This window comes from Heptranchias perlo, chromosome 2 (genome assembly GCF_035084215.1).
Source record: "Heptranchias perlo isolate sHepPer1 chromosome 2, sHepPer1.hap1, whole genome shotgun sequence".
NCBI classification, from domain to species: Eukaryota; Metazoa; Chordata; class Chondrichthyes; order Hexanchiformes; family Hexanchidae; genus Heptranchias; species Heptranchias perlo.
The window spans coordinates 116,093,497-116,108,277 of record NC_090326.1 but is presented as its reverse complement, the minus strand read 5'-3'; the positions used below and the strand labels follow the sequence as shown (position 1 = coordinate 116,108,277).

The 14,781-nt window shown below is 43.2% G+C and overlaps 1 protein-coding gene across 1 annotated transcript in view; it reads left to right on the top strand.

Annotated features, from left to right (window-relative positions):
- Positions 1-2,083: 2,083 nt before the first annotated feature.
- efhb (EF-hand domain family, member B) overlaps positions 2,084-14,781 on the top strand; it is a 57,226-nt gene continuing 44,528 nt past the window's right edge. Inside the window, exons 1-4 of the mRNA XM_067998768.1 lie at positions 2,084-2,235; positions 2,456-2,518; positions 7,880-8,023; positions 14,023-14,203. Of these exons, the coding sequence (XP_067854869.1) occupies positions 2,161-2,235; positions 2,456-2,518; positions 7,880-8,023; positions 14,023-14,203 (463 nt within the window). The 5' untranslated portion in view covers positions 2,084-2,160. The remainder of the gene's footprint in view (positions 2,236-2,455; positions 2,519-7,879; positions 8,024-14,022; positions 14,204-14,781) is intronic.

Genomic DNA, 14,781 nt, shown 5'->3' with positions numbered 1-14,781 from the left:
CCCTAACTCTCCCATCCCTCTGTACCCTAACTCTCCCATCCCTCTGTACACTAACTCTCCCATCCCTCTGTACACTAACTCTCCTGTTCCTCTGTACCCTAACTCTCCCATCCCTCTGTACCCTAACTCTCCCATCCCTCTGTATACTAACTCTCCCATCCCTCTGTACCCTAACTCTCCTTTCCCTCTGTACCCTAACTCTCCCATCCCTCTGTACACTAACTCTCCCATCCCTCTGTACACTAACTCTCCCATCCCTCTGTACACTAACTCTCCCATCCCTCTGTACCCTAACTCTCCTTTCCCTCTGTACCCTAACTCTCCCATCCCTCTGTACCCTAACTCTCCCATCCCTCTGTACACTAACTCTCCCATCCCTCTGTACCCTAACTCTCCCGTCCCTCTGTACCCTAACTCTCCTGTTCCTCTGTACCCTAACTCTCCCATCCCTCTGTACACTAACTCTCCCATCCCTCTGTACCCTAACTCTCCCATCCCTCTGTACACTAACTCTCCCATCCCTCTGTACCCTAACTCTCCCATCCCTCTGTACACTAACTCTCCCATCCCTCTGTACCCTAACTCTCCCATCCCTCTGTACCCTAACTCTCCCATCCCTCTGTACCCTAACCCTCCCATCCCTCTGTACCCTAACTCTCCCATCCCTCTGTACCCTAACTCTCCTGTTCCTCTGTACCCTAACTCTCCCATCCCTCTGTACCCTAACTCTCCTATCCCTCTGTACCCTAACTGTCCCATCCCTCTGTACACTAACTCTCCTGTCCCTCTGTACACTAACTCTCCCATCCCTCAGTACCCTAACTCTCCTGTCCCTCTGTATACTAACTCTCCCATCCCTCAATACCCTAACTCTGTCCCTCTGTACACTAACTCTCCCGTCCCTAAGTACAATAACTCTCCTGTCCCTCTGTACACTAACTCTCCCATCCCTCAGTACCCTAACTCTCCTGTCCCTCTGTATACTAACTCTCCCATCCCTCAATACCCTAACTCTGTCCCTCTGTACACTAACTCTCCCGTCCCTAAGTACAATAACTCTCCTGTCACTCTGTACAATAACTCTCCCGTCACTCCATCATATTACAATCAGCATCTTGCTGGCTTTTCACAAGACTGCTGAGCACTGACTTCACACCCAACAGTGGAGCTGCACAATGTGGGCGGGGAATTCCATGTTGCTGATGTGCTGGTGTGAAGCAGCAAAATATATTCCCTTATAAGACTCTGTCTGAGATTCAGAATGGTTGCTAATGATAATATGGACATATCCTAAAACAATTCAATTCATAGTTCAACAAAGAACCCACTACCACCTTCGCAGGGCAACTAAGGATGAGCAATAAATGAGGCCTTGCCAGCATTGCCCACATGTTGAGACCAATTATAAAAACCAGTCGGAGGACCTCCTCGTGGGTCTGCTCTTGGCCCTGGCCAAGCTGGCCATCCACAGGTCCAGGTTGGACATGACCCATGGGGGCGGTTGTTCTGGTTGTCTGCCTCTCTTCTACAGTTTTATCCGCGTCTGGGTGACCCTGGAGGAGCATGCGGTGTCTGCCAGTACGCTTGTGGCTTTCCGCGACCGGTGGGCACCACAGGGTCTGGAGTGCATAGTGAACATGGGAAATAATATTATAATTTAATTTGATAAGTTTCCTTTGTCTTTTATGATTTGGGCGTTTATTGTTCGTGCCCCTCTGAAAAGGGGGGTACTTTTGTTAGTCGATTTGGGTTATTATGGGTTATACAAAAAAAAGAGTAGAACAAACATTCGAGGCACAATTTCTGACATTTCCCAGCCCTTGAATATTGTATAAAGTAACCAGAATCGAAAATAAATTGAAAGTGTTGGCATTGAGGCTGCAAAAATGTCAATCTCTGTCAGAGCCTATTGAAACATTTTGGAGGTCTGAACGTTTGACACAACGAAGGTGATGACTGTGAACCTGAGCCACTTCCCTCTGCTGTCACCAGGTGCATTTGTGTCAGTGGCCAGTCGCCCTGTGCTCACGTGCAGCTGGTTGCCTGGTGACAGTAAAAATCAACATTCCAGAGGAGGAGAGTCAGATCGCAGTTGTGAATTAAAACATTTCCCAAAAGTATTAGCTGTTACTTAAAGCGTAACCATAAAGTAAATGCACTATGTCCGGTGTCCTCCAACCTCTAAGACCTGTATATAAGGGGAAGTTCATCGATAAGGATCCCCTGTTGTACACAGTATGTATTGGGGTTTCTTCTAATTTTGTAATTTCTGCTCAATGTGTTATCTATGTCAATTATTGTAAAGTATAACTTGTAGGTTATTTCTGAAATTATTCACTAAAACATGTCGGTCTTTCTGTTATTTATATGCCATAAATTAACGGCTGAACCTACGAGCTAAAATGTGCAATGCAAACACGCCACAGTCTGATTGTAATGAATGTTTCTTTTGCAGGCGGGGAGATTAGTACCTATTACTGGAAGCACATTGGAATGTCTGACAGAAATTCAGCCCAGGGTATGTAAACACGCTGTAATCGTACAATTTTGGAAGTATAAATAATACTGACATTTAATTTTTGCGCAATGCCAATAGAAACTTATTTATCTGACGCCATTTAAGTACGGGAAGTTGGTTTTTTTGAGTAGACACGCATGCCAAACTAACAAAAGCTAATTTGATTAGAAGCTAGAAAAAAATGCTAATAGCCCCCAAAAGCTGAAAACTCAAGAAGGGACCAGACATGTGAAAACAAGTAGTTACATAGGCTTTGTACCTTAAGTGGGTGGTATGCACAACATTCTTCATTAGTGTTTGAGGAATAAGAAAAAGAAATGGTACATTAAAGCCTGAAAGGAAAAAAAAACAAATATTGAAGGCAGAAAAGGATGTTGTATACTCCCCTGGAAAAAAATGGCTAGCCTGCCCAATTCGTGGTGGGCTGAGTTTTACAGCCAGGAAAATTGCTGGCATTTTTTAAGCTTGGCTGATGGTCAGCTTATATGGTAGTGTAGTGGTTATGTTACTGGGCTAGTAATCTAGAGGCCTGGACTAAAATCCAGAGTCATGAGTTCAAATCCCACCTGGCGAATTTAAATTCAATTAATTAAATAAAAATCTGGAATTAAAATACTAGTATCAGTAATGATAGCCATGAAACTACCAGATTGTCGTAAAAACCCATCTGGTTCACTAATGTCCTTTAGGGAAGGAAGCCTGCCATCCTTACCCGGTCTGGCCTATGTGTGACTCCAGACCTACAGCAATGTGGTTGATTCTGAAATGGCCTAGCAAGCCACTCAGTTGTAAAAATCTCTTGCTAGGGATGGGCAATAAATGCCAGCCTTGCCAGCGATGCCCACATCCTGTGAACGAATAAAAAAAAAAGTTCCAAAGATAAATCCCTTGCTGGATTTTGCGGCTTTCTTGCTGTCTCTTCATCACCACTACTCCTGGTCCATTTGAAGCTCTGAGTAGGTTTCTTAAATGTATTACTTTCTGATTTTTGGTTGGAATTTTTTTTGTATATGATATTGCTTTATCTGCCTTTTTTATTGGTCCATACATTTTTTTGTTTTTTTTGCATGCAAGATTTTATTTCCAATTAAATTTTGTGTAGCTGTCTCGCTTCCAGCTGTTGTTTTATTTGTAGCAGGCAAAGTGGACAGGATGGGGATCTCTTTGGGGGGTTCTAATAGTATCATACCATGGTACAGCATAGAAGGAGGCCGTTCGGCCCATCGTGCCCATGCCAGCTCTTTGAAAGAGCTATCCAATTAGTTCTACTACCCTGCTCTTTCCACATAGCCCTGTACATTTTTTCCCTTCAAGTATTTATCCAATTCCTTTTTGAAAGTTACTATTGAATCTGCTTCCACCATCCTTTCAGGCAGTGTATTCCAAATCATTACAACTTGCTGCGTAAAAAAAATGTTTCCTCATGTCGTCTGTGTTTCTTATGCCAATCACCTTAAATCTGTGTCCTTTGGTTACCGACCCTTCTGCCAGGGAAACAGTTTCTCCTTATTTACTCTATCAAAACTATTCATGATTTTGAACACGTCTGCCAAATCTCCTCTTAATGTTCTCTGTTCTAAGGAGAACCACCCCAGCTTCTCTAGTCTCTCCACATAACTGTTGGCACTATTAGATTTGGTAAAAGAAGACCAGTTCTTGAGGGGATGAGAAAGGCAGTGCAACAGTGCCTCAGGTGTTATGTACGCACCCATACTTGCCCCAGAACCCGCAGTTACTAGCTCAGACAGTCCCACCTGGGTGTGTCGGTGGAGACCTATCTTTGGAGCCTCTGTTTCACCACATAGCTATGTCATTACTGAGAGGCTGACTTGCAGGCAACTTGTACCACAGGGATGGCTCTTCCCATGGGCCACCACCATGACATATGACAAATCAATCTGTTAGCTGCCGTTGATGCATCAAGCAAGTGATAGATACCTTGTTTGAAAGAGGTTTCATGTTCATCACTTTCCTTGTGGAAAGGAGGCGTTGGCTTGACGGCACAGAATTGTTCTGGGGTGCTAGGATTCCCAAGAGTGCAAAGCTTTGCATATGGCACCTATATGAGCTTGGCCACTGACATCTAACAACAAAAATACACTGTTGTCCTGTAGAGAGCGTGCCCTGAAATGTCGAACAGTATGCTGTTACTGCTCTGCCACTTGCCAATCCACTCTGTATAGTGCCTCCATAATAGATTTCCTTTCAGTTCATTTTTCTTTGACACTTGATTACCCCCAGCCTCCTTAGCCTTGGCAAAAACTGAAAAAAATTAAACTCCATTTTGAAGCTTTATAAAGACTAACGCAACCATTTGTATTAGTGGTGCCCTCCCCTTGGGGAGGGCACTTGTAGTGTGTCATTTAATGCCACTTAATGGTCCAAATCAAAATAGTCCCTTTGCCCTTACAATTTGTGCTCAAAATACCTTATCTTGATGGGCCCCTTGACATGGAGGACTACAACAGGTACCAATGATCAATTTTGGAAAAATAATTTGATCCATCTGAACCCAAATAGCTTCAGCTGCACCCTGTAAAGCAAAATCACCTCTCTCTAGAATAATTAAGTGCTTGCTAGCAAACACAGCACCTTCTCTTTTTTTGTACTACTCTGCTCTTTCAGAATCCCTTTTGCCCTGTTGCTTGGATTTCTGATGCATCACTAACTTCCCTTTTGGGAAGTTTGGAATTATTGAAGAATTGGTTGACAGACAGGAAACAGAGAGTAGGAATAAACGGGTCTTTTTCTGGGTGGCAGGCAGTGACTAGTGGGGTACCGCAGGGATCAGTGCTTGGGCCCCAGCTATTCACAAAATATATCAATGATCTGGATGAGGGAACTAAATGTAACATTTCCAAGTTTGCAGACAACACAAAGCTGGGGTGGAATGTGAGCTGTGAGGAGGATCTAAAGAGGCTCCAATGTGATTTAGACAAGTTGGGTGAGTGGGCAAGAACATGGCAGATGCAGTATAATGTGGATAAATGTGAGGTTATCCACTTTGGTTGTAAAAACGGAGAGGCAGATTATTATCTGAATGGTGATAGATTGGGAAAAGGGGAGGTGCAATGAGACCTGGGTGTCCTTGTATACCAGTCGCTGAAAGCGAGCATTCAGGTTCAGCAAGCAGTTAGGAAGGCGAATGGTATGTTGGCCTCCATTGCATGAGGATTTGAATACAGGACCAGGGATATCTTACTGCAGTTATACAGGGCCTTGGTGACACCACATCTGGAGTATTGTGTGCAATTTTGGTCTCCTTATCTGAGGAAGGATGTCCTTGCCATGGAGGGAGTGCAACGAAGGTTTACCAGACTGATTCCTGGGATGGCAGGACTGATGTATGAGGAGAGATTGGGTCGACTAGGCCTATATTCACTAGAGTTTAGAAGAATGAGAGGTGATCTCATCGAAACATATACAATTCTAACAGGACTAGACAGACTAGATGCAGGGAGGATGTTCCCGATGGCTGGGGAGGGGTCACAGTCTCATGATACGGGGTATGCCATTTAGAACCGAGATGAGGAGAAATTTCTTCACTCAGAGGGTGGTAAATGTGTGGAATTCTCTACCACAGAAGGCAGTGGAGGCCAAATCATTAGATGTACTCAAGAAGGAGATAGATAAATTTCTTAATGCTAAAAAGATCAAGGGATATGGGGAAAAAGCGGGAACAGGGTACTGAGTTAGGCGATCATCCATGATCATTTTGAATGGCGGAGCAAGCCCGAAGGGCCGAATGGCCTACTCTTGCTCCTATTTTCTATGTTTCTATGTTTAATATCTGAAGCCACATTCCAAGGAAGAAAGAGAAAGAAGGGAGGAGAAAATAAAGTTTTGAAACTGAGGGAAAGAAACAGTTTGTTTAAGAGAATTGAAGAATGACTGACTAATGTGAGATGGCTGGAAAAGACAAGAAAGACTGAAACAGTATGTATTCGCCTATGCAGCCACTTACCTTTTTAAGGGTGCACATCCTTTTACATTTTAGCTCCTTTGGGCTAAGTGTTAGCATAAGGCCAAAGCTGTGTTGGGACTTTATGCTAATCATTCAAATCATCTGACCCCATGATATTTGTCATAGTCACCTCAATGCACTGTAGGCTAGCTTGGTGTATGCAGCCAACCATTCCCAGCACAGATTTTGCTGGGATCGTAAAATTGGAGCTTTTGTCATTTGGTGGTGGCACACTAGCACTGGGTTGTTTTAATTTATTTAATAACTAATCTGTATTATTTAAAGTCTTTCATCTTGCCTTGCAGGCCTCAATTGTGGCCTCATAAACATGACACCTCAAACGGGTCACACCTCAAAGCATCACATATCCATTGGGCAAAATTTGGTGACTGGCTGAAATCAGCACTCATTTAGGGCATGGAATGCAAAACCAAAGAGGTAATGCTAAACCTGTATGAATCATTGCTTAGGCCATAGGTAAGGGGAAAAAGCAGGGGAATGGGACTAAATGAATGGCTCTTTCAATTGTGCTGGCTTAAACATAAAGGGCTGATTTGCCTCCTTCTGTGCTGTAAAATTCTGTTTCTCTCGTTAATCAAAAATCGAACTAATTGTGAACAAACCAGAAATTCAATTCAGTTGGTGTCAATGAGGAATGAGTGCTCAAATAAATAACAATTTTTCTTTTAAGTTTCAATCATGAACTGGTAAGTAGCAGAAATCAACCATGCTCATATAATTTTGTGAAGTTAGTTTGAGCAGCCATTTGATTTTTCAGCTAGCTTTAAAAAAAATACCCGTGTAAGTATAATATGTAAAACCCATAAAAAATGAAACAATTCAGAATAAAATGTACTATTGACAAGTACAGTGCAGGAGCCAAATACAGTGAATCTCAGCCCACTTGCTCTCTCAAATAGCTGACCAGCCTGAGTGCTTCTTGTCTGTTAGCTCCAAGTACTTCCCAGCCCAATTGTTTGCCTTCCAGCTCTGAGTACTTCTCTGTCTACCTCCGTACCTGGTGGCCTGTGTTTCGTGGCCTGACAGCTCATCCACTCCATCCTCCTGGTGCTTCCTTTTCTGCCTCAATTACTTTCCAGACGATCTGATTGCTTACCCATCCATCCAATGTGTTGCTCCATGGCCCAACCCTCCAAACATGTTTCAAGGCTTCCCTGCTCAGATATCCATTTATGTTAAATGAGTTAGTGACTCTGCTAAAAACATTTGTTCTCTTATACTGCTGGCTATTATTTCTGGAGTTATTAAAAAATATATTCCAATTCTTCTATTTAACTATTGGTTAGTGTGTTTTAAACCTAAATCAGACATCGTAACCTGAATAAGTATCTCGTATGTAAATCAAAGGTTTATTTTTCCATTGCTTATTCTTACAGCCTGTTACACCACCTGTGGTAAAAAAGTTTTTGAATAGTAGCAATCCCAAAGCTGGTGCTGCCACAATTTTCCATGGCAAAGCAGGTGATCCTGATATTGCACCACTTTTGCAACATGGGATTCCTAGCAAAGTCTCTAATTCTGTAAGTACTTATTGAAATGTTGCATTATTACTTTGGTTTCATTGCTAATGGCTGGAGTACTCTTTATTCTTGTGATATATTTATGCTTGTAGACATGATATACAATTAAAAACCTAGTAAGTTAATTACTGTAACAGTATTTTTTGTTTTGTGGAAAAGTACAGACATAACAGAGAATTGTGTTTCACTTCAAATGGATATCTTCAAATCCAAGTTTGGGTACTCATTATGATAACTATAGGTTGCAGTTAAAAAATGGGGAATGCGACCCCTTCCTGCCACGTACGTGCCTGCCATCATTTTCACGGTTGTGGGCTTTGTGGCGTGCGAGTATTTCGCCGTAGAGACAGGACACTTCATTAACACATTTAAATCTGGCTCTCAATGCAATTGGGAGCCTGATTTAAATTTAACAGTTGCCACGCGGGCTTCCAAGGGCTCGAGAAACCCGGCAGTGACAGGGAGGTGGGAGCTGCCGGCTCAAGAAGGTAAGTGCCTTTTACAGCACTCCTTGAGCTTCCCCCGGCCCCTCAAGGAAGCCTTCAGCCTCCTCTCTGCCGATTGCGGCTTCTCTTCCCCTTACCCCCCCCGCCACACCCCAGCTGATTGCAGACCTAGCCCCCTCCCCCAAGCACCAATGTCGCCTCCATGCTGCGATCGTGGCCGACCTCCACTCCCCAGGCACCGATGTCTGGCCTCCCCCCCTCCGATGGCCTCTCTCTTTTTCTGTTGTTAAATTCGGCAGGACCTCGCATTCCCTGGCCGTTTTTGGCCTCCCCTGTACCCTTCCCGCTTCCCTGTAAATATCCGAGCTCATGGGGGGAATTTTAACCCCCAAAAACGGATGTGTAGGGGGTGGGTGGGAAGTTAAAAGAACTTTTTTTCAGCACGACCGCAGCCCGGCTCCAATGTGCCCACTTCCGGGTTTAATGGAAGTGCGTTTGAATGCGTGCAAGTAACCTACTTGCCAGAGTCGGATCCCTAGTGATGTGCTGCGTCCTTCACAACATTGTGGAGCAGAGATGATTAGAGGTGGAGGATGATGAAGGTGCTCATCAATCATGTTCTGATGATGAGAACATTGAAGAAGAAGAAGAGGAGGACAATGATGAGCAATATGAAGATGGGGCACCCATCGCCAGACCAGCAGTGTATATTGCTGCCTGGGATGCCAGGATATCCTAATATCTCAAAGGTTCACTTAGTCAGAATGGGAATAAGAAAGTGGTGCAAATCAATAAAAAAGGAAACTTCACAATCTACATTTTTTCAAACACCCATGTGCATACCCTTGGTGAATTAAAATTGCTTTCTCTTACGCTTCCTACTGCTTCTATGTAGTGCATCCCCTGTGGCTCCAGCAGAGGTAGAGGCTGGCAGTTCCAATCCCTGCCCTGACTGCTGAGATGCTTTTGGCCCATGACCTCTGGGTTTTGGAGCCTGTGAGGGCACTGCCAAAGACTACTCCACTTGAACCTGTGCAGACTCGGTCACCAGGAGAGGAGGCAGCATGTCGGGTACTGGTTGAGGCGGGTCGGGGGGGGGGGGGTGGAGAAACGGGTGAGATGTAGGAGAGCTTTGAGTGAAGTCCCTGCTTTCATGTCCCCTTTCGCCATTATCCCTCTCCTGGGCCAGCGCCATATCATTCCTACCACTCCGCTGGAGAGCAGCTTGGGGCAGATCAGTGACGTGTTGCAAGGCCAAGAATAAGGTATCTGTCATTCTGTTTAAGGCAGCAGACAAACTGGCTTCTAAAGTCTGCACGGCCATGGTCACGGCCTGCATAGACTCATCTGAGAGCCATGCTTGAAGCTCTATGGAGGTGGCCACTCCTCTCTCGATGGCAGACATTCTCACAATTACCTACGACATCAATCCATTACTGTTAGAGTTGGCCTCCTCCAACCTCTGCTTTTGTGGAGAGTGTGCGTGGCACGTTTGCCAATACCTCGCAGAGTTGCTGCTGTACCTGAATCATTCTCATTCTCAATGATGGCCCCTGGAGTTCAGTATCTATGTTCAGCTGAGCAGAGCTTGGAGAGGAGTGTAATCTCCACAGCTGCCCCTGCCACCAGAGTCTGCTCATGCTCACTTGTGAATCACCAGGTGAAAACCCAACTAACTGTCTAACGAAAGATGTTTAAATTCTGTCAGCAGGCATCTGTGAGATCCCAGTCTTTCCATCTTTGATGGAGAGGGATGCAGATGTGCCATTTATCTCCATGGCGTCCTCCTCTGCAATAGTGAGCTGCACAATTTGTGGAGGGCCACCTCCAGTCCTCTCCCGCTCCCATCCGTTTTGCGCTCTCTTCTTCTACAAGGGGCGAAAGAACAGACCTGTGAGTGACTGAAGGTCACATATTCACCCGATGGAAGCAGTGCATTGGTTGAGGGTGACTATCAGACAGATGCATCACAATGTAAAAGGATTGGGGTGAGTGGCAGCGGTGGATGGATAAATGGGGAGGTCAGGAAGTGCATAGAAAGTGAAGGATGGGTGCTGCTGAAACTTAAGTGTGTGTGAGGACTGATGTGATGGAGTACGCTTAGCAAGATAGAGTGAGGGGGGGAGGTTGTACACCACAGGATGTAGGTGAATCAGCAACAGTATTCACTATATGATTAGGTCATTAAAGCACTTCCTGCACTGCTTCCAACAACGGGCCACAATGCTCCTGCTGCTCATCTCCTCAACCACCTCCAGCCACATCTTCTTGGTAACAGAAGCAGGTTTCTTCCTCCCATTGCTGGGATTAATTATTCCCCTCCTGCTCCTCACTGCACTGCTCCCAGCAATACTTCAAAGGAATGTGAGGGATTGTGGGTGAAAATCTGTGGACATGTGTTGGTGTGCCAACATGCTACACTACATGCCACAGCTGGAAAATATTGGGGGGGCAGTTATGATTAGGCCTCAGGCACAGAAATATGCGCAGCAGAGGGGAGGTTATAGCCAGATGAGGATTGGACCACAAAAGCACAGTCAAAAGTATGGAGGGGGGGGAGGCAAGGAGGGAGATAGACTAAGGCACTAAACATCAATCGTAGGGGCCCGGGTTCTTGGTGGGTTCAGAAAAAGGGAGACGAGGAATTGCAGTAGCTGGCCAGCCAGCTGGAGCCTGGGTCCTTGCGGGCATACAATGGACAACCGGAATATATTTTACAGAAACGGGGCAGGAGAATATTGAAAAAGAAGTTAAATAATGATTAATCAGATTGAAATGAAAATTAAACTAAAGCGAAAAATCTTACTCGAGAGCTGGGGAGGGAATGTGAGAGGCTGGCTGGAGGCTATGTGAAGGAACGGTATAGAAGAAATTTCGGAAAAAAGTGTTACCTGGAGTGGGAAAAATGAGAAGTTAATATATTCGTGTAGTTGAATATAAATAAAATGTTGAGATTTAACTAAACCGAAGATCTTGTCTAGTTACTTACCTCGCACAGTAGTAATTCAACATAGTGGCGAGATTCAAAGCTGAGGTAAGGAGGGAATTTTTCAACTTCAACAAAAAGGAAAATCAGGTGTGGTGTATAGTGGGTGGCCGATCCGCTACCCCCTGTTTAATGCCCTGCAGCCATTGAAAGTTCCACTCAGGACTCAACACTGCACCTATTAAAAGCATTAGAGGACAGGTGTCACTAGAGTTCTTAAACTGAGTCATTTGATTCTATGTAGAGCATTCCTTTGCCCCCATTGAAATCTGCCTCATCGCTGTGACTGAGTGAACTGAAAAATAGCAGGGGATAAACCTCTCCAAGCAGCATATCACCCTTTTACTTTACACAATAAGCAAGTGCTTTTGAAGAACACCCAGCATCTTAACAACCCAGTGATCACTATTGATTTTTTTTTCTATCAGCTGGTTGGGTAGGAAGAGAAAAACGATATCCTCAGTCTGATTTGCTTATTAATACAGACCTGACACAAAGGCTATTGGAATTTTTATCTGGCATGAAATTCCTTTAATGACTGTGGCAATCAAGCAATTAGTTCATTTCTGTTCTTATCCAATACTCTACCCACAAGCTATCAAGACAAAGGACAAAGGAAATCCTAACAGCTATAGCTCCAATTTTGAACCCCAGTGCATTGGCCTAGTTAAAATGAATGTGTAAAGATATAATATATTTTAGCATGATGACCTCAATCATCACAGTCATGACTGACGCAAGAAGTTTTATTATGAAAATTGTCTACTAATATCAGTAATACACATTAGGTACAGAGTCAAAATCTTCAATTTTGTTTGTTTCAATTATTTTACGGTTTATTTTATGGATATGTGTTGTGCCCTAGATTAAACCTTTTTATTAGCTACTAATGAATCACCTAAGCTTCTACTCATGGTGAGTTTGAGGAAATGATGGGGGAGATTTCCCAGGGTCTGTGCTCAGGTCCACTGGTGCAGCAAATATTGTAAAGTGGGGCGGGTCAGAATGTATGCCTGTAAAGAAACATGCCTGACTTTCCTTCCATTAATTTAAATAATGTGTGTGGACACAGACCGAGGAAATTCTTCCCAATGTGTGTTTCAGCAGTATTATTTGTTGTAATAGTCTGAGAGCAGTCACTCACCACCTCTGGAGCAAGTAACAGATGTTACCATTACAGCAAAAGTTTTGGCATATCTTGGCAGTGTTTTGCAGTTATCTACAGAAAGCAATGTGACTTCTTTTTGAACCATTGATTATCAGTGTGAATTTTGTGACTGCAATCCAATCAAAAGTGGCCAGGTGATTACCTTGAAGTGGGTGTAATAATGTAAATATCTTAAACACGTCTAAACTTGCTATTAGGTTGTGGTAGTGTACTATGTACAGTTGAAGATAAAGTAATGAGCTGCATTTAAAAACAAAGTTCAGATCAAAACCTTTATTTTGGAACCTTGTTTATTACCATATCCTGAGTCTTCATTAAATTATACATGATTTAACAAAAACCATGACTTTGTTAAAATGTTCAGTAGGCAGTCTAAAGGTTGTTGCAGGAGGCACAGTGTAAGCAAAGAGAGTCAGATTCTCATAGCTATTATTTTCCATAGGGTGGACCATCCCATTTCTACATCATGTTTTTCTAGCAGTGCATGTGAGAAGTGACTAAATCCAAACAAGATAAATGATTTAAAATTATGTGCACTTTTGAGCCTTGCAATCTGTTGGTTGAGAATCAAGAGGTCAGACATGTGAATCGCTTCAAGGATATTGGACTTCCAACAAAATTAATGAATGACTGTTAAAAATAAGGCAAAATATAACATCAATTAATGGCACGGGTTTTATTTGCAATTGAAAATAGCTCTTTCCTCATGAAATGTTGTTTTCCTTATTTCTTTTACAGTTTCACCCATATTTCTGTTGCTTTTTAAAGATCTAATAGGTTTCAGCAAAATTGATACCATGAAGATGAGATGAACTATTTTAGATGAATTCAGAGATAGCATTTGACAAAGGGATAACCAATACTTGCACTTGTATAATGCTATATTACCTCAAAACACATTGCACACAATTAATTGTTGTTAGATTACAGTGATCACTGCGTAGGTAAAAATGGCAGTCAATCTGCACCAACAATAGGGCACAAGCAACAGTTAGCAAAATGACCAATTAATCTTTTTTTTTGGTGATACTGACTGAGGGAAAATTGTTGGTCATAATGCCAGGAGAGCTCCCTGGTCTTTATTAAATAATGCCATGGATCTTTATTGTCCACCAAGACAAACAAATGGATCCTCAGTTTTAGTGCAACACACCCTTACTACTGCACTGGAGTGTCAACCTAGATTATATGCTCAAATCCTAGTGTGGGCTCACATCCACAGCCTTTGACCAAGAAACAAGTGTGCTAGCAACTGAGCCAGGCTGAACATGGAAGTGTAGAGCACAAGACCTGCTGAAATGTAGGCATCCAGCGAGACTAGGAACTGAGAATAAATAAGGAGATCATTGATGGAAATTAAGCATATTGTGATATCTTTTTATTTTGCTTTGCCATTTAGGTTGCATCATTGATAAATCCACCACTCAGGACTCAGGTTCAGCAAATATTCTTCGACAGAGTTAATTCATCCTATCCAAGCCTTAAGCGAGCTCCACTGGGCAAGTCTCATGATCAAACCCCAGGATTACCCAAAGGAATAGATATATATAGCACCACGTTCGGTAAAAGAGGACTCAAAGGTATTAATAATCAGAATAAAGAAGCAGGAAGCAGACAAAAGTATTAGACAATCTAGAGTTACATCTGAATCATTAAACTTCTGCCCATATGGAGGATAAACACCAACACAGGCTGTATGAGCCAAACGATCTGTGTTTGTGTTGTAATTCAGAGGTCTAGAACAAGGGGGATAGATACAAGATTAAATGTAAAAGATTTACAACAGAGAGCAGGAGAATTTCTTTTACACAGAGGGTTGTAAGTCTCTGGAATGCATTACCGGGACTGACGCAAAGACCATATCAATATTTAATAGTAGGTTAGATAGATGGTTGAAGGAAAGGGGAATAAAGGGATGTGGGAATACAGGGTAGCCACATGGGGTCAGAAATGCTGCTCGTGTGGAGGATAAACATAGAAACACAGAAAATAGGAGCAGGAGTAGGCCATTCGGCCCTTCGAGCCTGCTCTGCCATCAATATGATCATGGCTGATCCTGTATCTCAATACCATATTCCCGCTCTCTCCCCATACCCCATGATGCCTTTTGTGTCTAGAAATCTATCTAGCTCCTTCTTAAATATATTCAGTGACTTGG